Raw genomic sequence first — 23,767 nt, 5'->3', positions numbered from 1 at the left:
TAACACCAGCAGATCTGTTGGAGTTGGAAATTAGCCGTTTTAATTGTCAGGCGGACAAAAGCAGGATTCCAGCGGCTGTCGCCCCTGCAATTTTTCATTCTCGGCCACAGGGATGAGATGATATAAATCACTCCTAGTGGCCCTAATAATCTTTCTATAAATATCAGGGAAATTCATTTTTTTTTTGCTTGGGCGAGGGGGGCAGGGGGATGTGTGGAAATTAGAGAGGAGATACTTTCCCTCTATGGCAGTGTTTAAAATGTGATTCCAAATTAATTTCCTTCTGCCTTTCACAGCCAGACGCCTTATTTGTCAAAGCTAAAGATGTTTGAACAGCAGAGGTTTCTCCCCCTCCTTTTTAACGTTCATTTTTCTAAGGACCTGCCAGAGTGATGGAGGACAGCTCAGGAAACCAGACCATAGCCAGAGCTGTTCCCAGCCCTTCAGAGGAGAAGGGAGGTTGTGCCACAGAGCTGGGAAGGACAGGGTGAGGTGCCACAGGGTGAAGATGTGTAGGAACACGGGAAACTTCTCTATCTCTCATCCCCTTTACAGAGTCACAGAGTCACAGTCTGGTTTGGGTTGGAAGGAACCTGAAAGCTCATTTCACACAGCCCTGTTGCCCCACTTGTTTTTCCCTCGGTTTTCAAGGTTCTGAAGGACTTTGCTTCCCTCACCCCATCACCCACAGCCTCAGACTCCTTGCTCTTTCCTCCTTGAAATGCATCAGTCCACACATGACACATTAACATCTCTTACACACAGCAAATAGCAACAGCTCTGCCTAAACAGCAGAATAAGCAAGAGGAGGAGAGAAAAGGATCTGTCCCAGCAATTTATCAGATAAGGAGGCAATCAGCATAATTCACCTTATTGATATGCAGCTGCTGTGCAGGACAAATAAGAGATCCATTTCAATAAGGTCAGTGCAATTAGAGAGATGGGAAAGGGGAGCTTGTTAACCCTGGTTTTGCTTCTGTGGGAAGGGAAGGACCCGTAGCCCACCTCCTCAAAGGCTGAAAGCTGGGACATGTGTACCATGTCCTGTGGGTGGATGGATGGATGGAGAGGTGGACAGGAAGCTCAGACAGGTGAGGACAGTGGCTCTTCAACCACACTCCTCCTACCACCCCTTCTTTGGGAAGGGCTGCCAGGCTGAGCCACCACGACCTTGTGTTGAGGTGATGCTCCTTGGACGATGGACCTTGGTAAACCCACGGTCCTTGCATGAGGGTCCACCTTTTGGGGTGGACCTGAATTATTACTTGGGCTGCATCTCTTGCCAGTAATCAGTGGGCAAAGCTTAAAACTGAGCTAAAATCTGTTCAGCCAGGTTGTCCACACACAGAGAGCCAGTTTGGAGCATCCCTGGCAGTGCCACAGGTACGGATCATGGTGCTGCTCTCTGGGAGCTGGGGTACATCCCTGGCTTTCAGGAGCAGTTCAGACATCTCTGTCTAAAGTTTGGGAACAGGAATCTTATCCTCTGGCTGCTTTCCCTCTGCTGTGCTTGGGGCCTTCAACCTGGCTGCTCCCTTTGGGTGGAAAACAGAAATGGGGGAGCAGCAACTGAGCAATTCCCAATTCCATCTCCATCAGCCCATTTGCACATGAGGATAGGTGTTTACAGCCACCAAACACGGGTTTGCTGGGTTTGGCTGAATGAGGATTTGGCCCTGGTTTAGATTTTCCCAGCTCTGCTTCAGCCAAGAAATGGCCTTTGTCCTCTAGACAAGAGAAGAGAGGGAGGCTGCCACTGCTCTTTCCTCTCCAGCTCCCAAACCGAAGGAGAAGTGGGAATAGGGGAAGGACTGCTGGGCTCTCTCCTGCCTCCAGTGGGACACTGCTGGTGGAAACGGATCTGGAGAGTCTGGTTGGCAATCTGGAAGCCAGTTAATTTTTTCCAGTTGGTGGGATTCATGCTGATGAACCAATCAGCAGATTTAATGTACCTTAAACCTTCCTTGTGGGCAACTTTAATCGAGCAATTAAAGAACCACGGCATTGCTAATCAAGAGGAGAAAATACCCAGCTTGGTAATTATGTGCTTGTGAATACAGTTTTGCATCCCTGGACCTATATGAAGGAAGTCAGCTGGTGGGGCAAGGGGGGAGCAGACCTTAAAGCTCATCCAGTTTCTGCCATGGGCAGGGACATCTTCCACCAGCCCAGGTTGCTCCAAGCCCCATCCAACCTGGCCTTGGACACTCCCAGGGCTGGGGCAGCCACAGCTTCTCTGGGCATCCTGTGCCAGGGCCTCACTGCCCTCACAGGGAACAATTTCTTCCCAATATCTCATCTAAACCTACTCTCCTTCCTTTTTTCATTAGGAAAGACTGACCTAGAGGCTTATCCAGCCCTGGGATGGGATCCTTGGATTCACACTTGTCTCATACCAGGACATCCAGCTCACAGTCACAGCCCTGGCTGCTGGTCTGCTTGGATCCCAGGGGTGCTGGGTGGTGTGTGTGGCTAATTCAGGTCAGTGAGGAGGCTGGAGAAGGCAGGGGGGCAGGACAAGGTGATCCCGGTATCTCCAGCACACTCGCTGCCTCCTCTCAAATCCCGTGGCTAATTGCAATTACTTGGGAAACAAAACAAAGCAGCACCCCAGCACCTAAACCTATTTATTTAGATTTCTGGTAAGGAACAAACAAACAGGACAGAGGTACCTGCAGAGCTGCCCTTGGCCCACCAACACAACAACACCGTTTTTGTCCCTGGCTGAATATTTCATTGTTTACCACTTTTCCTCTGAGTTTTCTGAGTCTCTCTGCTGACAGAGATAAAAGGTGAGAATGATGCTGGGCTGGATTTCAGGGGAGTGATTGGGGATGAAACAAATTTCATTTGTGCTTAGTAGGTCTCTGTGGCCCCTCTAAGAAGTGCCAAAGAGCAGCTGGGCTGTGATGAATGGAACTGGCAGCACTCAAAGACATTCACCACTTTGGGAATGTGTGGGGTTTTTTTGTTTGGGTTTTTGTTTGTTTGTTTGTTTGTTTGAACTCTTCCACGGAATTTGGCTGAGTTCAGGTGGAGAACGCAGGTTGTCACTCTGGATTTCCAACGTGCAGGTGCCCAGGAAGCTGTTGTTGGGGAGTTGGGACGCAGAGAGACTGCAGGAAAGACCTGGAATTCTGCACCAGTCCTTTCCCTGGGGATAGTGTGACACAGTGGGGGGCTGGGGACCTCAAATTCCCCACCAGCATATTCAGAGGCTTGCTGTGATTGCTTTGCACGGGGAAGATGCTCCTCATCCCACAGAGCAGTAGGACCCTGCCAAAAAATTGTTCTGTACTTGGCATGAGCTCCAGATCCCACCCCTGTCACTGCTTTGTGTGATGACTTCCCCCCCTTCTGAAAACAAGATGACGCTGCTGACACTTTTCCATGCAGGAGAAAGGGATCCAAAGGCTGGTGGAGTTCAGCTGGGTGTGGGTGAGGGCTGTGCTGGCCACTGTGATGCTCCTCACCTGCTGGGGGACTGGGAACCCTTATTTTGCAGCTCAACCCCTCTACACTTCCACTGGCCCCCAAAGCTGCACTCCAGCCTCTGCCAGGGGTGGGATGAAGTTCTTAGTGTTTTGTGTGTCCTTTCTCCATTTTAGCCTCGCAGCAGGGACATCCACAGCACTGTCACCTTCAGGGGTGCTCCCATTCAGCCCCTTTCCCTCCTCTAGACTGTTTTCTGGGTCTGGTTTTGATCTGATGAAATCTGTGGGGGGTTTTTTTCAGAAGCTTTGGATAGTTCTGTCTAAAACCCTTTGACAAGGCTGAGTTTGGGAAACAGCTTTTTTTCTAATTCTAGCATGAGGCTGCCTGTTTCCATCCAACTCCTGCAAGCTGTGGCATTTCCCCAGATAAGCTTTATAAAAAAGCCTTTACTCTGAGTGTGCCAGGCTGTCTCACCTACAGAAGTCTGCACAGCATCACCTCCACTCCCACAGAAGGATGTCTGCACCAGGCAGTAGAAAACTGGGATTTGGATGCTTCCTACTTTTATTTTTTTCTTTCTTCTTTTTTTTTTTTTTTTTTTTTTTTTTTTTTTTTTTTTTTTTTTTTTTTTTTTTAAGAGGTGGGAAAGAAGAACAGAAGAGAGTCAAGTGTGTGTCCAACAGGGCTGAAATCAGGTTGGATGGAGCTCTGAGCAAGCTGATCTGGTGGAAGGTGTCCCTGCCCATGGCAAGGCAGGGGAGCTGGATGATCACCGAAATCTCTTGCAACCCAAACCATTCTGGGATTCTAAGGCTAGAGATGTGATTCTGAGTGATGCTGTCATTCTAAGACCTGCTGATTTTTCTGTGGCAGCCCCATGCAGATTTCCAGTCTGGCATGCAGCCAGTCTAGACCACCACAGTTCCAGTTTGCCCAGCACTGCAAGTGGAATTACTCCACTTGGAAGAGCAGGACTGTCCTTATACAACTTGTGTTGGTGGCAGGGAAGTCTGGGTGTTATCAAGAAGGATGCAGGGGGTCCTTTGCTTGTGTGTGGCATTTGCTGGCAGCCTTTGCAAAGTCTTCATGGGTAAAAGAGTACCCCTGTTCCTCCCTCTGAAACACTCAGGGGTGCAAAGGAGTGCGAGGTGGGTTAATTGTGGAAAGAAGGGCCAAGCAGCAGGGATGTGAGGTGGAGTCTGGGGTGACAGAGGCAAGTTCAGGTGTGTGTGGTGGTATGAGGGGTTGTACAGGGGGTGGGAAGGGTTGCAGCAAAGGGAGAGCTGAGTTGTGGTCAGACTGACGTGGCACTCAGAGGTGGGACAGTGATCAGGGGGTGCAGGGCAAGAGCACACAGGGGATGTGTGGGCATCAGCAGGGCAATCAGTGGGGCAATGCATGATCTACAGACCAGGAGTTTAACTGAGAGCTTTGGCCCAGCCAGACCCCAAAACCACCTCCAGACCACTGAGCATCCCAGAGTCTGGGCTGACCTGAGATTGCAAGGAAAGGGGAGCACAGCTTTGTAAAAGCACAAGATTTTGGGCAATGATGAGGCAGATGCCTCATTTTAGGACATGACTGAGAATAACCTGCTCCTGTTTCAGTGTCTGTGTCATGTGGGAGTTGAGATAGGAGGCATCATGCTGAAAACTGGATTGAAAGGAGCTGGATTTTCTGTGCTGGCTTCCGCAGCCTGGAGGGCTCTGGGACTGGTGCCCGTCTCTGGCTGTCACAGTGGCTCTGACACCTCTATTTCCATCTCTATCTCTTCCCAGCGTGGCCAAAGGGAAGTACATGACTGCTCTTCTGGTGCTTGCAGATGCCCAGATCTGTTGAAAGGTCAGGAAAAGGGAGCAATTGGTGGCACTGGTGTCACAGAGCTGCCCCACGGCACCCTCTCAGCCCTGCCCAAACCTCCCAGGCTGAGGCTGAAGCTGAGAGGGAGTGCCATGGGGTCAATGCTTGCATTTGCAGCCCCACCAAAGCAGCCCTTGGTGATCCCACCAGCTCCACCTGCAGAGCACCAGACCCAGACAGCCCCTTCAGAGCGAGAGGAGCGGCTCGTTCCCAGCCAGAGTATCCCTGACAGGTCCATCCATCATCCCCCGAGCTCTGCCAGCTTATTAGCAGATGTTGTCCTGTCCCCAGAGGATGGGGAAGGAAGGGAAACAAATGGACTGAACTCCAGATGGCTGGCAGATCCCTCCCCACGCTCGCTGTTCCTGAGACAAACCTGCTGCTCCCTTGGGCAGGGAAAACAGGCAAGATGTGCTGTGCAGGCTGTGGGGATCAGTGGAAACCCCATGGAACTGAACCAAACAGGTTTGGGGTCCATCACTGGGCACTCACCCGTGCAATACAGGGCTAGAGATGTGCCCTGGCAAGCGCAGGTTTAAGTTGTGGGATTTGCAGGCTTTGCTGGTGACGCTGGGACCAGCCAGGTCTGCACAGCCTGCAAGCCCAACTGGGTGTGCAAGTCTTGAGCTGAGTGGCAGGTGAAGGGCTGCTCCTGTCCCACTTGCACTGCACAACCAGCACCATGAGATAAAACTTCAGGGACAGGCAGCCTGGGCTGGGCCGTACAGGAGAATGGCACTGGGGACAGGAGGACACCAGTGGGGACAGGAGGAACACCAGTAGCAGGACTTCTGGTGGCTCACAAAGAGGCAGGACCTGAGATCCTCAGGCACAGAGCAAGGTATCAGTTGAATAAAATAATAGGGGAAAAAAAAGAAAACCCCACCTTCTGCAGGGCTCCTGGGAGGTGGCAGTAGTTGGCTGCAGTGAAGACAGCGGGACAACCTCACTGGTGGGAGGTTCAGATTTGAGAGGTTTCTGTGTGCGCTGCCACAACCATGGCTGTGGAGCCCAGTGGATTTTATACCTGGTGCTTTTGATTGAATTCTTCCTGCTGGCCACTTCTCTGCTGTTTGTTCTTCCCAGAGTTAACCCAAGAGGTCCTGGTCCTCCACGTGTCACTGGCCTGGTGGGAGAGAGCTCAGTCCAGAGCAGGACATGCCTGGCATCCTGTACTGCCTTTCCTGTTCCTGTGAAAGGCTTTGCACATGTGTTCTGCTTCCATCTAGAGCACTGAGACACCCAGAGGTGCATGACCCCCCTGAACAGCGCCTGCCCCAGCCCCAGGTGCTCCCCAGCCCTCCCTGTGTGCTCCTGCTGTCCCTGTGCCAGGAGATGGCTCTGCCCTGGCACACAAATTCACCTGCAATTTGTCATTTAGTATAATTTTCCCCTTGAGTGCATCTAAAATAATTGTGACTCATTGCTACAGGTAATTAATGGGTTTTTTACAGCATTAAATGCTAAGTGATTACAATTGCTCCGTGCAAATCTGCTGTGCTTCGTGCTCCCATCCTTCCTGCTGCCTGTCTCTCCATACCTGAGGTAGCACTGATTTCTCTGCCCTTAATTAAATATTGGTGGAAGGGAACCACTCCAGTTCCTCTGGACTCACGAGTCCCTGGTTGCTGGTTGCTGCATGGTTAGAGATGGGGGTGGTTTGCAGGTCCAAGGGAGGTTCACACAAGTTGAGGGCAGCAGTTCCCACCCTGCATCTGCCCAGGACCAGCTGGGGCTGTCCCACTGCTCGGCTCCCATCCCTGCTCATTCTGTGTCTTCATCCTTTCCCACACGGAAAAAAAAATGGGAAATTTTCTTTCTTACAGATTTGCTTTGTTGTTTGGTTTTGTGTTTTGTTTTCCACCAGCTGGCTACCTCCCAGATTTGTCACCACCTGAGAACAGGGTGCATCAGCACTCGTCTCAGTCTTACACCCAAAACCAAAGGGTTGCAGACCAGAGGACACTTGGCAAGGGTAGAAAGTCCCTGAATCTCTTGGCACGTGGTTTCATCATGACCAGTCAGCACAGGAGCCTGGCAAATGTCCTGGGCTGTCCTTGGCGTGGCTGGCAAGGGACAGCAAACCTCTCCCCAGATCTGCATCCCCCATGTTCCCTCCTCTTCTGATGGCCTTGAGGAGGTGAAAGGTGCCAGGAGAGCACCTGGGGAGCAAAGCCACCCCCCAGGCTGCTGCAATTTCACATCTGCCTTCCCTTGGATCCCCAAGTTCGGGCATTTCTGCTCCTTGCTCCGATGCCCTTTGGGGAGGGCCTCTGGCACGTGCAGCACTGGTGGTATCACTCCCCTGCTGTTAAAGGAGCACTTGGTGCAAAAGTGCCACAGAAACTGGTGACAGAGTCTGAAGAAGGACCAGCAGGAGGTCTCCACCCCAGGGGTGTGTGTGGCTGGAACACTGCCTTCAGCTGCCACTGCTGAAGTAGTTCAGGTATAAAAAGGCTCCTGCATTACTGGGCAGCGTGTGATGGGTGGAATATGCCAGTCCAGGGAGATCCATGTCAAGAAAAAGAGTGTTTATTAAAAAGAAAATGAAATCAGCACCAAGAAACAAAACAAACAGCAAGGAGGGACCCAGCCCACTGGGGAGGTGGATCACAAACAAACCCTTTCTAAGATGCTTGGAAGCAAAAATTGAGGCTGTATGCAGATCTGGCCACTGGAGGTAAAGACAGGAAAATGAAGATATTACTACCTCAGTGGGGAAAGCAGAGATGAGTCAGAGCCAGGAATAATCCTTGAATCACTGTAACCGGTCCTAAAAGTACTCCATGAGTACTGGGACCCAGACAGAGCCTGCTCTTCCTTATTTGGAATCTAAATCTGCAAGAGAGGGCAGATCCTTCCGCCCCCAGATACCTGACATGCCACATGTCACTCTTGAACGAATCGATTTTCCTAACGAGAGACGAGCTGTTTGTTTGTGTGACAAATGATCTACCCGAGGGGCTGCTGGGAAGCTGGAGGAGGGGGGGGATAGGATGGAGCAGAGTCCTGGCGTGGGACGAGCTCCTGCATCGGGAGGAGGCAGAGAAACTGCAGGCAGGTTGTGTTGTCGGCGGGGAAAAAAAAGAAAAAATTATTTTTTTCAAGGCTGGCTCGTTTGTCCTCACTGTCCCTCCACAGAGAGTGGGCAGTGGGCTCCCTGTCCTTGGGCCAGACAGTGGCTGCACTGGGGAGAGCTTTGGACAGCAGGCACAAGGGAAACATTTCCTGGAGCTTCGCAGGCGGCTCAGGAGAGGCAGGGACACCCAAGTTAGCTTGTGGAGCAGTGGGGAACGGGTGCCAGGATGGCAGTAGGTGCAGCCTTGGGGGGCCAAAAGGTTTTCACAGAGCCCAAAGCCAAGCCCAGGGCGCAGGGGAGAAGAGCTGTTTTCCCACGCACCAGCTGAGAGCGCGGTCCACCTCTGTGCCGGCGGGATCCCCCTCGTCCCGGCGCATCCCCCTGAACCTCTGCCCTTCCTCCCCTGCAGCCTGCCAGCTGGGATTTTACAAGTCGTCCCCCGGGGACCAGCTGTGTGCCAAGTGCCCCTTGCACAGCCACTCGGAGAGCCGGGCAGCCCGGGTGTGCCGCTGCGACAGCAGCTTCTACCGGGCGGTGCAGGACCCTCCCTCGGCCGCCTGCACGCGTGAGTAACCCCCACCCCGAGGATCCCCTGCCCCCCTGCCCTGGTGGCCACCCAGGCTATCCTGGGGCAGCCGGCACGTCCTGGCGCTTAGCAGATGCTCCCTGCCCGAGCCTGGCTCGCCCCTGCCCCTGTGCACGCTGCCCCAGGAGCTCTGGAACCTTCCTAGAGCCTTTACAACCCTCACTGCCTCTGTGTCGTCCTCATCCTCACCCTGTGTCGTCCTGCTCTCCAGGCATCCCTGGCCAGAGTCTTAGAATTGTGGGATCGTTAAGGCTGGAGAAGCCTCTAAGATCATCAGGTCCATCCCAGCACCACCACGACATTCACCACTAAATCACGTGCCCAAATGGCATATCCACAAGTTTTTTGGACGCTCCCAGGGATCCTGACTTCACCACTGCCCTGGGTAGTCTGTTCCAATGTCTGACCGCCCTTTCTGTGAAGAAATTTTCTCTTATACCCAATCTCGGCCACCCCTGGCACAACCTGAGGCTGTCTCCTCTGGTCCTGTAACTTATTCCCTGGCAGAAGAGACCAACACAGCCCTACCCCCTCCTCCCCCTCCAGCTCCAGCCTTTGCTGCTTTCCTTTGCAGAAGGGCACCAAGTGGTCACACACCCCGGGCAGCCACTGGGGCAGCTCAAGTGTTGCTTCTCTGTGGGTGTACAGGGACAGCAGGGCTTGTCACAAGGCGTCAGCTCAGCTCTCTGCAGTTGGCTCTTTTGAGGGGCCCAGTGCTTTTAAAAGGGGACAAGGACATCCCAGGAGGAATCCTCCTTTCTGTAGTTGGTCCAGGAGGACACAAAGGCGTGGGGCTGATGGCTGAGGTCAGGGTGAAAGAACAGGTCAGCAACATCTGACTTGTGTTTCCCTGAGGGATATCCACCCAAGTTTATTAATCTTCCCAGAAAATGTGAGTTTTCCCTCCCCTTTAGATGAGCATGTCCAGCTCATCAACACCTTGGCTTTTCCTCCAAAAGCTTCACGCATCACCACTGCTTCCTGCTGAAGCAAACTGAACCAACATCCGCTCTTGCTGTCTGACATTTGGCATCCCAAGCCATGGCACTTCACCCTGAGCCCTGTCTGTGTCTTTGCTGCCTTTTGTTCAGAGCTCTCCTGTCTCTAGGCAGTTCTGTGTTCCCCGTTTGCACGCTCAGGTGCAACCCAAAACGCCAAGGCGCGCCTCTCCGTTGGTCCCAAGCTCCACCATTCCCAACACCCTGCTCTACCTGAACCCCCTCCTCTCTCTCCCAGGCCCTCCCTCTGCTCCTGTGAACCTGATCTCCAGCGTGAACGGCACCTCGGTGACGCTGGAGTGGGGGCCCCCCCTGGACAAGGGGGGCCGTGCCGACGTGGTGTACAACGTGCTGTGCCGGCGCTGCGCGGGGGACGCGGGGCCGTGCGAGGCCTGCGGCAGCGGCATCCGCTTCATGCCCCAGCAGATGAGCCTGGTGCAGGGAGCGCTGACCGTCACCAACCTCCTGGCACACACCAACTACTCCTTCTGGGTGGAGGCGGTCAACGGCGTCTCCGACCTCAGCCTGGAGTCCAGGAGAGCCGCGGTTGCCAACATAACGACGAACCAGGCAGGTAGGAGGAGCAGACACCCCACCCCGTCTCCAGGCTCTGCCTCTGTGGGCGAGGCTGATGTTGCTCTGATGTCGCTCCAGTATCTGCACGAGCCACAACCTGCTCTGACAGCAAGGGGCTGGTTTGGTGGTGGGCTTGGGAACCCCGGGAGATGTGACCCCTGTCCTCTCTGCTGCCGGAGGTGGGTTCAGGGAGCTGAGGTGGGACAAGTTGCTGCCCGAGGCACCTCTTACCCTCCTCTGGTTCGTGGTGTCCTTTTTCCTCCTCCTCCTTTCCTTCCAGCTGCTGTTGGAGGCTCCTTTTCTGCAGGAGACAGGGGGCACAGAGAACACTTGTTTATTGACAGGAACACTAAGTGGAGCATGAATCTTTCAGGCTATTCCTCCAGCCTTCCATCACTTCCCAAAGGGTCGGGCAGCAGTTCGTGCTCTGCTCTTAACTCACACCAGTGCCAGGCCCTGGCAGGTGACAGCAGTGTTTGCTGGGAAAAGTATCTCCTGTGCATGTCTTACCTCTGCAAATTCCCTGCTGCAAAATACTCTTTCCCCACAGAATTCCCCTGAGCAGTGCTCCAGCCCAGGTGGGACAGGACTTTGCTCCACCGTCACCTGGGCATCTCCCAGAGCCCTTTTCCACGGAACGTGTTGTGGGCAGGGAGATCAGGGCAGGGACTGACACGCCTTGTTAATCCTCCCAGCTTGAAATGAGCCCACAGGAACTTCCTGTGATGCTGAGCAACTTCTGCTCTCATGGCAGGGGTGGTCAGTGGGAGAAACTTGGGGGGCTCGCTGCAGTAGCTTATGGTTGGCATGAGAACAGGCCCTTTTTTCACTGATGCCAGCCCGTGGCACTTGTGCAGCACGTGGAGTTGGCTCAATCCTGCTGGCTTGATCCCTCCTGAGGAACCCCTGATGCACTGCATGGGGGTCCTGCCCATGCTGGGTGCTGGTCACCCTTGTCCTCCAGCCTGGATGGCTGAGCAAGGCTGAGGCAGATGCAGCACAGATGCCCTGGGGCTGTTTGGAGTGATGGCATTGCATGTGCCTGTGGAGTTTAACCAGTTCCCACCATCCCACCCTGTCCCATCTGCCCAGGGTACTGTGCACCAGCAGCATTTTCAGCTTTTCAGAGGAGGCAGAACTGAGCTGAAACTGCTGCTTTTCAGTCCCTGGGTGCCTCACTGCTGCTGCTGCAGCCTTTGTGGCCTCTTTTGGTCTCTGTGCTGCTCCAATGACACCCCTGTACTGCAGCCACAGCAGCTCTGTCTTCCCTGGAGCTGCCACATCCCATTTTCCCCCATCAGTTCAGCACTCAGGAGGTACCTGAACCCTTCCTGTTAGTTGAACCCAATGGCTGCACCTGGCCATCACAGCACCGACTGCACTCTCTGGGGAACTTCCAGTGGGAAATTTCCCAGTGGGAAAAGAGGCTGGTGAGTTGGTTCCTCCAGCTGTGGCAGCTCCAGCTGGGGCATGGCAGGTTCAAGAACTGATTCACAGTCTCCCAGTTCAGGCATGGGAGGGTGACAAGCATCCCAGGGCAGGAGAGCACACCCAGGACACCTTTAGGCTCATGCTCAGACCCCGACCACCCCTCTGGGCATTTATCATCTCCCTGTTCTTTCTTCCCCTGCTCCCCATGTGGGACAAGACGGGTCAGGGTCTTGGTAGAGACCTCCATGACCTCCAACCACACTGCCCCTTCTCTTTTCTGGCTCCAGATCACAACAAAGCACCAGTGTCCCCTCCTGCCTGTGCTGTGCCCTCCACTCATCTTCCCAGAGCTGCTCACTCCATGGGAAAGAGAGTGAGGGAGCTGAATCAAGGAAAAGCCTGTTTTCAACTCCCATCACAGCACTTGTCTTCACATGGCTTTAATTAAACCAGAAACCTGGTTTAAACCAGGTGTCCTGTCCCTGGGGCTCCAGTTCCACCCTTCCCTGCTGCTGTCTCCTGCTGTCCCCCCCATCCACAGTACCCCTCTCATCAGACACCTCACGCGCTGTGTCTGCGTTCCCAGCCCCGTCACAGGTGGTGGTGGTGCACCAGGAGAGCACGGGCCAGAACAGTGTCACCTTGCTGTGGCAAGAGCCAGACCAGCCCAACGGCATCATCCTGGAGTACGAGATCAAGTACTACGAGAAGGTAACCTGCTGCTGCACACCAGTCCCTGCCATCAGCCAGCCTTGCACGAGGGGCTTCTCTGGAAGGCTCTGTGGTCGCTGTGCTGATGCAGTGAGGTTTTTTTGGTGGTGGGGTATTTTTTTTTTTTTTTCCCCCCCAGGACAAGGAAATGCAGAGCTATTCGACTCTGAAGTCCAAGAGCACCACTGCCACCATCTCTGGGCTCAAGCCCGCAACCCGCTACATCTTCCAGGTTCGGGCTCGCACCTCGGCCGGCTGCGGGAGGTTCAGTCAGACTGTGGAGGTGGAAACGGGGAAGCCAGGTGAGTGTGTGCAGTTTTTGCATGTGGGAGGATGGTGATGCCCTTCCCCATGGCCATGGTTCCTCTGTCACATGGGCAGGGAGGCACATCTCTCCCAGCATTTCAGCCTGCAGGGATTGCTTTGAGGTTGCCTCCCTCGGACGCTTAGGGCAAGAGGAAACAGCGTCAAGTTGCAGCAGGGAACGTTTAGGTTGTATATTAGGAAACATTTATTCACTGAAAGGGTGGTCTGCCACTGGAGCAGACTGCTCAGGGCACTGGTGGAGTCACCATGCCTTGGAAGTGTTTAAAAGGGCACGTGCATGTGGCACTTGAGGACAAGGTTTAGTGATGGGCTTGGCAGTGCTGGGTTAATGGTTGGACTTGGTGATCTTGGAGGTCTTTTCCAAACTCAATGATTCTGTGATTCTGTGCTTCTACACTAGAAAGAAGAGGGAGGAAGGACTCAGCAGTCAGGGCAGGGAAGACCTGGAAAGGTCCTGGGGCATCAAGCTCCTCTCTCTGCTGGTTTGCTGTGTTACCATGTCTTTCTTATATCTCTGCTTAGTTTCCCCATGTGGAAATGGTCCCTATATGCTGGGAGAGACCCAAAACTGGGAATGGATAGGGATAGCATTTCATCCATGACCCTACTGTGGTAGATACATTCCTGAGCTCAGCAGAGCATTCCCCACCCCAGCTCACCTCCATCCCACCCTGCCTCTCCCAGTGTCCCTCCGCTACGACACGATGACAATCGTCTGGATCTGCCTGACACTCATCACTGGCCTCGTTGCCTTGCTGGTGGTCCTGATCTGCAAGAAGAGGTAAATGTTTTCTGCAGGCCAGTGGGGGGTCTTCTGGACATCCCCAAGAGGGACAGGATGGGGTGGGAGAAGTTGAGCACAACTTTTCTCCTTTCAATTTTCCCAGAGCATCCACAGGTCAGGGGTTAATAAGCCGCCAAGAGACTTCATTTAGGGGTCACCAGTTTCCCTGAGGCAGAACCAGTCTCCAGATCTTCCCCTCGTGCCAGCAAGCAGAATAGCAATAAATTAGTATATATACACTATAATATACGGAATATCAGTGGCACTAGCTGTAGCAATACTAGTAGCAGTACTACTACCAGTGCAAGGGCTGACTGGGTGGGCTGGGAGGTAGGTGAGGAGTGGAGAGAGCTTTTCTCCCTCAGACAGATCCAAGGAAGACTGTGCTACATGGCTCCTCCTGGGCTGCCCACAGCCCTGGCAAGCACTGCCTTTCACCCTGCCTTTGGGATGCTTGTAAGGGACAGGGGCATCTCTTCTGACTCTTGTCCCCCCGTGGCAGGCACTGTGGGTACAGCAAGGCTTTCCAGGACTCTGATGAGGAGAAGATGCATTATCAGAATGGGCAAGGTAGGACTATCCTTGTGAAGGACTCCAGCCCCCTGGGTGGGCACAGAGCTGGGCTGTTACCCCCTGAGATTGCTGTGGTTTCCAGGGGAAGGGTTTTGACTCCTGCCTGCTTCTGTGAACGTGTCTTAGGAGAGCTAACTGGGGCCTCTGGTTCCAGGGGCATCCTGGTAATGGGGTGGAAGGGTTGAAGAATGTGCCATGAGACTGAAGCAGGATCATCCCAGACAGCAGGGATGGGGAGTGGGTGGTGATGGAGAGGACCTGCTAGGCCAAAGAGTGACTTAGGATTCCTTGGGCTGCTCCCCTGTGACCCCTCAACCTGCTGACCCTCCAAGTCCTGCCCCTGCCCATCCTCTGCCCAGCTGCTGGGTGCCCCTCCTTCCCCATGGGGCTGCCTGAGAGAGCTGTTCTCCTCTCCCCACTTTGAAACCCGGCAGTGAAGTTCCCCGAGTCCAAGTTCTACGTGGACCCCCACGCCTACGAAGACCCCTGCCAAGCCGTGCACGAGTTCACCCGTGAAATAGAGGCCTCCCGCATCAAGATCGAGAAGGTCATTGGGTCTGGTGAGTTCCTGGGGCCCAGCTGCCTCTTCACAGCACGTCTGCCCCGGGGAAATCCACGATCTGAGGCTGTGCCGTGCCCGTGGCCCGCTGGGACCGCGGTGGCGCGCTCGGCTAAGGGGGCTTCATCTGCTCCTTATCCTTGTGAGATCAAAAATCCGTGGACAGAGCGGGGGGTTTTGGTGCGTGAAATGAGCCCTTTGGAAGCAGCCTGGTGCCAGGGGGGCTGCCTGTCAGCAGGTGTGGCACCGGCGGCTCGGGCTGACACAGCAGATGGCTCGGCCTGCCCCGTGCGGGTGCTCCAACGTGCCACCCTGCCTTGAGACCTGGGGTGACAGGATGCAAATGAAACTGTAAGCGAAGCGGTGGATTTTCAGAACAGAAGGGGATTTTGCACAGGAGCGGGGCTTGCAGGCAAGCACGGGGCAGAGATGGAGCTGGAACTTCACTAGCAGCACCCCAAGGGCTGAACCCATGAGGAAGCCTGGATGGGGGTCATCCTTGCTGCTCTGACACTCCCGAATTTGTTCATTAAAAGCAAGGGCTGCTGTAACCACAGCGCTTGGCCCATCGCCCTTAGGAAAAGGCAGCAGAGAGAGGTGATTTCTGATGTTCTCACCCTTCCAGCATTGGGCGATCCTTTCAGAGGACTGAATCCTGGCAGGGTTGGAGGGGGTTGAAATCCACAGTGAAATCCAGAGGGGCTGGGAGCGTGCTGGTAGACCGGATGATTCATGGTGTTGGTAAGTGAGTGCGAGCAGCTGAGGAGCTCTCCACGCCCTCACCTTGCCTTGTCTTGCAGGGGAGTCTGGAGAGGTGTGCTATGGCCGCCTGAAGCTGCCAGGGAAGAGGGAGATTCCCGTGGCCATCAAGGCACTAAAGGCAGGCTACACGGAGAAGCAGAGACGGGACTTCCTGAGCGAGGCCAGCATCATGGCGCAGTTCGACCATCCCAACGTCATCCACCTGGAAGGGGTGGTGACCAGGAGTATGTGGCTGGCAGGGATGGTGGGGCAGAGCTGGGATGTTATCTGCCTGTGGGCAACCTGAGAGATGTGGGTCAGGGCTCACTTTGGGTGCACTCCATCCCTCAGCTGCCCCAGTGGCTTTCCAGATGTCCATTTACCTGCGGTGCCCTCCACCCCACCCCTCTGCCATCTCTTACAGGACAAACTTCCCAGTGGTGGTTCCACACCTTGCTCCTCGGTGTGCTCCAGGTCAGGGTTATTGGTCTGGGAGATGTCCTGCTCAATAGTGTTTATTTTAAAGGCTGCCTGTATTGAATCATAATTTGAAAGTCCTCCTTCAGAAAGGCACATTCTGATGCAAGGCGTTATGCTAATGGCATGCAAATTTCAGCAGGATAACAAAGCTGAGCTATCCACATCAGTAGCACCTGGAGGGTGGGGGGGTACCTGTCTGGGTTACTGCCACATCCCCACTGTTGTGCCAGCGGTGCCCAGTGCAGGGCTGAGACCACTCTGAGGCGCTGCATGAGACCCACAGGCTTGGATTCACATCTCTCCCAGTAAAAACTTGGCACTTGGCTTCCCAGAGGAAGGTGACTTCTCTGCTAACTTGACCTCCCTTGTCTTCTGCAGGCAAATTGGTAATGATTGTTACTGAATACATGGAGAACGGCTCGCTAGACACCTTCCTCAGGGTAAGGAGCAAGGCTGTGTTTTTATTCATTGCACATCCCCCTGGGCTGCAGGAAAGGCTGGTTCCTTGTCCTCAACCTCACAGCCACTGCAAGCCCTGTGGGAAAGCTGTGTGTGCTGGGCTCTCACCTCTCCAGCAGACACAGGCTCCAGGCATCACGTCTGGCTCCCTGGAGTGGCACTGGGAAGGCAGGGACAAGTGCCTGAGCACATGTCAGGGGTGCTGGGAGGGCAGGAAGTGGGCAGGGGACAGGTGGGAGGCACTGAGGTCGGAGGAGGTACTAAGGCAAAGATGGGAGGCACTGGGAGGGTGAGGGGGCTGTTTTAATGACAGCAGCAGCAACAGGATGCTGGTGAAAATCACGCATGAAACTCTGGTGTTTCTTTCCCTTCCAGAAACACGACGGGCAGTTCACCATCATCCAACTGGTGGGGATGCTGCGTGGCATCGGAGCGGGCATGAGGTACCTGTCGGACCTGGGCTACGTGCACCGGGACCTGGCTGCCCGAAACATCCTGGTCAACAGCAACCTGGTCTGCAAAGTGTCCGACTTCGGCCTCTCCCGCATCCTGGAGGACGACCCCGATGCTGCCTACACCACCACGGTGGGTGGCTCCCTGTGTTGGTCCTTGCTGGCTGTTACTGCCCTGACAGAGGGAAAAGTTGGAGACTCTTAGGTCAAAATAGGGAGGGCAGAAATGGCAGTGTCACCTCGGTGCTGATGTTTGAGCCAGCAGCTCAAACCCAGAGAGCTTCGGAGCCTCGATGCGTTGTCCTTCACACAGGGACGTCCCAGAACTGAGAGTGCAGTGAACAGAGAAGCAGGATGTGAGGGCAGGGAATTGATAAACATCCCTGGCCAACTGCTCCTGTGGGCCCATGTGGCCTACATGTCCCTGCTGGAGTCCTTCCCAAGACTGTGTAGCTCCATTCACTCCTCATCGGTCCTAGAACCGTTGGTCCATAGGTTAATATCCTAGTCCACTCTTCAGTGGCCACACACTAGTTTTAACATGTGACTCTGCCTCATTCATGGGTGTGGGAAAAGTGGGAATTGTTTTTGCAACCTGTGATTTTATGTAGGACGCTTTTGTCTGTGAAGCCATTCTGAGATCTTTCTGGCCAACCCAACAGCTCTGGAGCTTAATGTGCTCCTCCATGGGAGGTCAACAGAAGCAAAATCAAATACATTTTCATGAAATACATAAATTACATTAAATATAAAGAGCTCTTTTTGCTCTTCTCTGGCCGTGAAAAGAATTAGTGTGGTTCCCTGGCACACCTCTGGGGGATGGCATACCATTCCTGCCCCAGATGCTCTGGGAACCACTCAGTGTGGTTCCCTACCCCACAACTTTCTTCTTCAGGTGGCTGGTAACCGCATTTCCAGCTTAAGTCTATTCTTAGTCCATCTGTTGCTGATTTTTGTCAGCATGGTCCTTTAACTCAACACGCCATCCTCTTCAGTGCTTGCCTGCCAAAGCAAGGATGAACAGGGAGTACACTCCATCCCTTTCCTTGTCTGCTCAAGTCAGGCTCTCTGCCCACACCCAAGGTCAGCTCTGTGCTTGCGTGCTCTGGTAGCCCTGGGGTCCACTTCATCACTTTGAATTCCCGTCTCCTGAGCACAGAGGGGCAGAACCGTGCAGGAAGACCTTGCAAAACAGGCGCGGTGTTCTCCTTGCTCTACTGGAAACACCTTGAAGTCATCCTTCACTTACACTTCCAGGCTCATCTCGTGTGGGTTGTCCCCCTCAGTCCTTTCCAGAAGACGCCACCCCAGCCTTTTTGCTTGTCCCAGACTCAGAGGGTCGGGATGCCAAGCGCTGCCTGCTCTCAGCCCCCACTGTTGCTCGCTTTTCCAGGGGGGGAAGATCCCCATCCGCTGGACGGCCCCGGAGGCCATCGCCTACCGCAAGTTCTCCTCGGCCAGCGACGTGTGGAGCTACGGCATCGTCATGTGGGAGGTGCTGGCCTACGGCGAGCGGCCCTACTGGAACATGACCAACCGGGACGTGAGTGGGCGCGGGGCGGCGTGGGGACCAGCCTGCCCCTCCTCCGGCCCTGCCCCTGGCCAGCCCGGCACGGGGATGGGCAAAAGGGGCCCCAAGGTCAGCTCTGGCCTCTCCTCATGCCCCCCACAGGGCTGTGCACAGTGAGCCTGTCCCCTCATCGTGGGGACATCGGAGCGCTGTCCATGCCTGCACTCTTTGCCAGCCCCGTGGCTCCACTTGGCAAGGTGACCCAAGTGACCAAACCTACCTGCTGGCCCTTTCCAATCCTGCCCCAGTTCCTGGGGACACTGGTCCGAGCCCCTGGTATGAGGGAAGCCCCTGCCATCCTGTCTGTGTGTCCCCAGCCCTGCCTGCTGCTCTGGACAAGCCTTTTATGCCGGCTAGAGAGATTCAGCACATGTTGTGCCAACATTCCCAGTCCCTGGAAGGAGTCAGGGATTCCCTGGGATCGCTGCAGTCCCACTGCATGAGCCAGCCAGTCCCAGTGCTGAGAGTCCATCCCTTCCACTGCCCAGGTGGGGCTGCTGAAAGCCTCGGGCTGGCACCACCCAGCTGTAGGTTTTGGGCTTGTCTGAGATATGTGGGGCCACTCTCACCTCAAGAGTAGCATAAAATCTGTAGAGAAATGTAAGTTATAATCCTGACTACAACCTGGGGTCAAAATTTCCAAAAGGAGGCAATAAAACAAGTATTTTGACTCCTTTTTTTTTTTTTTTTTTTACCTGTGAGGACTGTAAGCTTCTCCCTGCTTTGGGAGTCCTGAGAGCCCCCACTTTTCCTGGTGTTTTTATTACTTTAAAAGTGGCTTTGGTGACAGCAAGGCATGAATGCAGTGGCTTACACTATGTCCCCCCACACAATTCCTTCGAGCAGGTTTTCTTCCGGCCTTGATGGGGAGTGGCTGTAAAACAACTGAGTGTGAGTGCAGCCCTTGTGGCTTGTCTGCTGGAGGGAAGCTGCAATATTTTTAGGCCACTGGACCTCTAAAAAGCTCTGCTGCCATGTCAGTGATTTCCTACACAGAAAATTCACTGTGAGCATGAAGCTTAGCTCTGCTCCCCGTGTGACGGGGAGCATCACACAGCAGCTCAGGCATCAGAGATCTTCCCACATTAGGGGGTTGCTGGGAGCGGGGTTGGGGTGCAGCTCCACCGCTGGTTGTGTGGCTTCCTTGCAGGTCATTAACTCCGTGGAGGAAGGCTACCGCCTGCCTGCCCCCATGGGCTGCCCCACCACCCTGCACCAGCTGATGCTGGACTGCTGGCAGAAGGAGCGCAGCGAGAGGCCGCGCTTCTCCCAGATCGTCTGCATCCTGGACAAGCTGATCCGCAACCCCGACAACCTCAAGTGCACGGCCACCATCAACAGGTGAGGGCACAGCACGTGGGTTTGTGGGGATAAAGGATGTTTCTGCTCAGCTCCAGCACTGAGGGCTTCCCTTGAGGCCACAGGCACGCACAGGGCCCAAGGGCACAGGCTGTGCCAGGAGATCAGGGCAGTGAGCGTCCCCCCATGCTGGGCACTAATAAGGCACCTTGAATCCCGGGGTCAGTTTTAGACCCCTCATGACAAGATAGACATTGAAGGGATGGAGTGTGTCCAGAGGAAGGTAATGGACCTGGGAGGGGGTCTGAAGAGTCAGTCATATGGCTGAGGGAGCTGGGGGGGCTCAGCCTGAAGGAAAGGAGGCTCAGGGGAGACTTTCTTGCTTTCTCCAACTCCCTGACAGGAGGAGGGAGCCAGGCGGGAGTTGTGCTCTTCTCCTGGGGAACAAGTGACAGGACAAGAGGAAACAGCCTCAAGTTGTGTCAAGGGAGGTTTATATTGGATACTGGGGAGAATTCCTTCATGGAGAGGGTGGTCAGGCACTGGCACAGGCTGCCCAGGCCAGTGGTAGAGTCACCATCCCTGAAGGGACTTAAAAGATGTGTGGATGTGGCCCTTGGGTCCATGGTCTGGTGGTAAACTTGGCAGTGCTGAGTTAATGGTGGGATTCAGTGACCTTAGAGGGCTCTTCCAATCTCAGTGATTCTGCGATTCTGCAGGTGCACTGGGGTTGGACCTCACAGCCTGGTCACCTCAGACCGACACCTCCCAGTCTGACCCCTTCTGTCCTGCTCCCAGGTTCACCCAGACACGCTCGGACAGGGGTCTCCTGGACCTGACCAGCTGCTTGACTGTGGAGGACTGGCTGGACTCCATCCGGCTGGGGCACTACCGGGACAACTTTGCCATGGCCGGGTACTCCTCCCTGGGCATGGTGATGCGCATGAACATCGAGTGAGTGCCAGGGAGCAAACAGCGCTGGTTGAGTGCCCCTGCGCCAGCTCACCAGCCCCAAACAGTGACCCTTCTGCCTCAGCTGGCTTGCTCTGGTTGGTCCCTGGTGCCTTACCACATCCCTAGGGAAATGGTGTTGGGACCTGGGGCAACGCCCAGGGCCGTGCTGAGCTTTGAGAGAAGGTGTGGGAGTTGCACTGAGAGAGTGTGAGTACCAGCTCACCTCCTGTGGGTCTCCAGCATCGCCAGAGGCCCATAGGTAATTTGGGTGCTTCAGGAGGTCACTTAACCCACCCTCCTGGTCACAGCAGGGACAGGCAGGAGGTTGCTGACTCCCTGTGCTTCTCATCTTCACTTCCTCTGCAAAAGGCATTTCTGGACCAGAGTGTGACTGTGCCATAGGGCACAGCTTCTCTGGGATCACCAGGAAACACATGGAACTGGGGGTTACCTTGGAGCTTTTTTAGACCCCCAAAAACAGGACTGGCTCCCTGCCCAGTGCAGCCAGGCAGGGAGGCACCAAGTGGGAGGTCTTTGACACATAACCAAGGCTAGCTTAAGTAATGAGCACAGGTGAAGATGTGTCCCACCATCCTCCTCTTCCTGCTGTAAGGAGCTTGATCTCCCACCTATCTGGGGAGTTTTCAGGCTGCAACATCCAAGTGGTACCAGAAAAGAAGGCAATTATACCTGCTCCTACCCTAGTCTTACATCCTCCATCCCTTGTTACCATTAGTAACAGGGTTGGCAACAACCTCTTCTGCCTCCGAGGAGACTTGTTCCCTGTCAAAAGGCTTGGAGCTGCTGGATGGTGGTCCCTGTGGCTCAGGAAGGACACGCCAGTGGACACCTTGGTCGAGGTGTGGCAGGTGGAGAAGGAGGCAAGGAAAGGGAAGAGAGACAGAGGGGCTGTCATGGGCATCGATCAGGGGCTGCACACAGGGCCTCTGCTGTGGGATTGAGCTGATAGTGATCCTTGTTTCTCATTCACATCAGGGAAGCTTTTGAGTGCGGAAGGCTCATCATTCATCTGTCTTTCTGACTGGGTTATCTGAGGGCATCTCACTAAAACTGAATCCAATTTCGGAGCATCGATCTTGTCACCTACCAGCCTGTCAGGAGCGATCCCCCTCCTGCTCCTGCTCCCCCCAGGGCTGTCACAGTGGCCCTGTCAGGAAGATGTGCCCGAGGGAATGGCAACCTCTGCGTCTGGGAGGATGCCCACAGACCCTCAGCAGGACCAGCCTTGTGCTGATGGGCAGGGGGAGAAGGAGCCAGGCCTGGGCTCCCAGGGTGGTCCATGGGGTGCAGTTGTCACCACGGGGCCTGGCACAGGTGTCTCTGTCTGGCAGTGTCTTTGTTCTCCAGGGACGTTCGGAGTCTGGGCATCACCATGATGGGCCACCAGAAGAAGATCTTGAGCAGCATCCAGGCCATGAGGTCCCAGCTGCTGAACACAAATGGCCCCAGGAGACACCTCTGATCGCCAGCTGCGCAGACCCACCTCGGGCATTCCTTAACACTTACCCTGGCAAAGGGGCAGCAGGGTAGTGAGCAGGAAAAGGGGCACCAGACCAGGAGCTGGAACCCTGCCAGCATCTCTTTGATTTCAGCATCGGTGGAAACGTGGCATTCCAGATACCTCGGCGGTCCTGCTGCCTCCTTCCCCCACCTGAAGGGGGGAGCAGCCTTCCAAGTGGGCTGGGGACATGCCATGCCTCTCTGCTATGTCCCTGTGGGACTGGGGGTCTCCACACCACTGTGCAGGACAGGTGGAAACCCCTCCACACGGCTGCACCTTCAGGCACATCAGCAATACCAGGGGTATCAGGCACATCAGCAATACCAGGAGCAGTGGGACTGGGCTTGCCATGGCACACAGCTCCTTTGGATCAGGCAGCTGGGGTGTTCCTTGGATCCCTGAACTGAGCAGGGCTTCACAGGCTGCCACACAGCCTCTCAGTACCTCCCAGTGTACTCCAGCCTGGACATCCTGAACTGCACTGGCCTCCAGGTGACTTTGCAGTCCATCTCTGCCAGGGGACAGAGTACAAGGTGGCAGTGCCAGCCAGGAACAGCTGGCTCTGCCTCCAGAGGAGACTTCCCAGCATGGAGGAGAGTTGTCCAGGGCCTGCTACCTGGAGCCTGAAGAAGTCACCAGGGTGCAGCAGGACACTCTCCACCTCTTCAACCCACCAGCACAGTTTCTCCTTGGACCCAGCACAGCCAACCAGGGCAGCCCAAGCACATTTTCTAGGACCACAAGCTCAGGCTTCTCCCCCAGAACAGAGAAGAGTGGGAGGCTGTGCTCCCATCTTACATGATGGAGGGACAGAGAAACTTCTGCCAAACTCTTCCTTGTTTTTATGCTACCCTAGAGAAACCCAAGAGCTGTGCCATCACAAGGCTGCCTTGTGCCCAGGGCTGCCAGGTCACCTGCAGAGTGGGGTCCTGCCAGCATTTCCAGCTGCAGAGTCCTGTGTCTGGGGACAGGGGCTCTCCACCACTACCCAGCTGGTGACCCCAGTGACTGGGAAGGTGGAGGGTCCTCCACTTCCCTCCTCTTCCCCACAGGGGCATCTCTTTGGGCAAGTTTGCCTGGTGCTGAGCCGTGGCCTCTGAAAATGTGTGGAGCTGGTCCAAGAGGCTGATCTGGCTGCAGAGCTGCAGATGAACCGGGGAGAGGGGCAGGCTGTGGGCTGGGAAAGTTTCTTCTGGGTGTAAATACAATTTTCTATGGGTTTGGGAACTGTTTTACTGAAATAGGAAGTTAAGTACACAAAAATGGTCTCAAAGCACAGAAGCCTCAGTTGTGGGGCTGAACTCACTGCAAAAAAAAAAAAAAAAAAAAAAATCTGCTGGGAGCGTGGCTGGGGAGTTGGGGCTGGAGAGG

General features: G+C 54.7%; 1 protein-coding gene across 2 annotated transcripts in view; it reads left to right on the top strand.

The window, feature by feature from the left end:
* Positions 1 to 22,736, top strand: part of EPHA8 (EPH receptor A8) — a 47,333-nt gene extending 24,597 nt beyond the window's left edge. The window contains exons 4-17 of one of the 2 annotated variants that reach the window (XM_027901872.1): positions 8,784 to 8,939; positions 10,197 to 10,532; positions 12,552 to 12,676; positions 12,816 to 12,978; positions 13,688 to 13,784; positions 14,290 to 14,357; positions 14,795 to 14,920; positions 15,720 to 15,905; positions 16,519 to 16,580; positions 16,975 to 17,184; positions 18,445 to 18,594; positions 19,772 to 19,962; positions 20,719 to 20,874; positions 22,243 to 22,736. In XM_027901872.1, coding sequence (XP_027757673.1) covers positions 8,784 to 8,939; positions 10,197 to 10,532; positions 12,552 to 12,676; positions 12,816 to 12,978; positions 13,688 to 13,784; positions 14,290 to 14,357; positions 14,795 to 14,920; positions 15,720 to 15,905; positions 16,519 to 16,580; positions 16,975 to 17,184; positions 18,445 to 18,594; positions 19,772 to 19,962; positions 20,719 to 20,874; positions 22,243 to 22,357 — 2,141 coding nt within the window. In that variant the 3' untranslated portion in view covers positions 22,358 to 22,736. Of the gene's footprint in view, positions 1 to 8,783; positions 8,940 to 10,196; positions 10,533 to 12,551; positions 12,677 to 12,815; positions 12,979 to 13,687; positions 13,785 to 14,289; positions 14,358 to 14,794; positions 14,921 to 15,719; positions 15,906 to 16,518; positions 16,581 to 16,974; positions 17,185 to 18,444; positions 18,691 to 19,771; positions 19,963 to 20,718; positions 20,875 to 22,242 lie in introns of both variants that reach the window. The other variant, XM_027901871.1, reaches the window with a different exon arrangement.
* Positions 22,737 to 23,767: the final 1,031 nt, after the last annotated feature.

Source organism: Empidonax traillii, unplaced genomic scaffold (genome assembly GCF_003031625.1).
Source record: "Empidonax traillii isolate 1590-97213 ecotype Southwest subspecies unplaced genomic scaffold, ASM303162v1 scaffold817:size391546, whole genome shotgun sequence".
In the NCBI taxonomy this organism is placed as follows: Eukaryota; Metazoa; Chordata; class Aves; order Passeriformes; family Tyrannidae; genus Empidonax; species Empidonax traillii.
The sequence above is the reverse complement of the archived record's forward strand: the minus strand, read 5'-3'. Positions and strand labels throughout refer to the sequence as shown.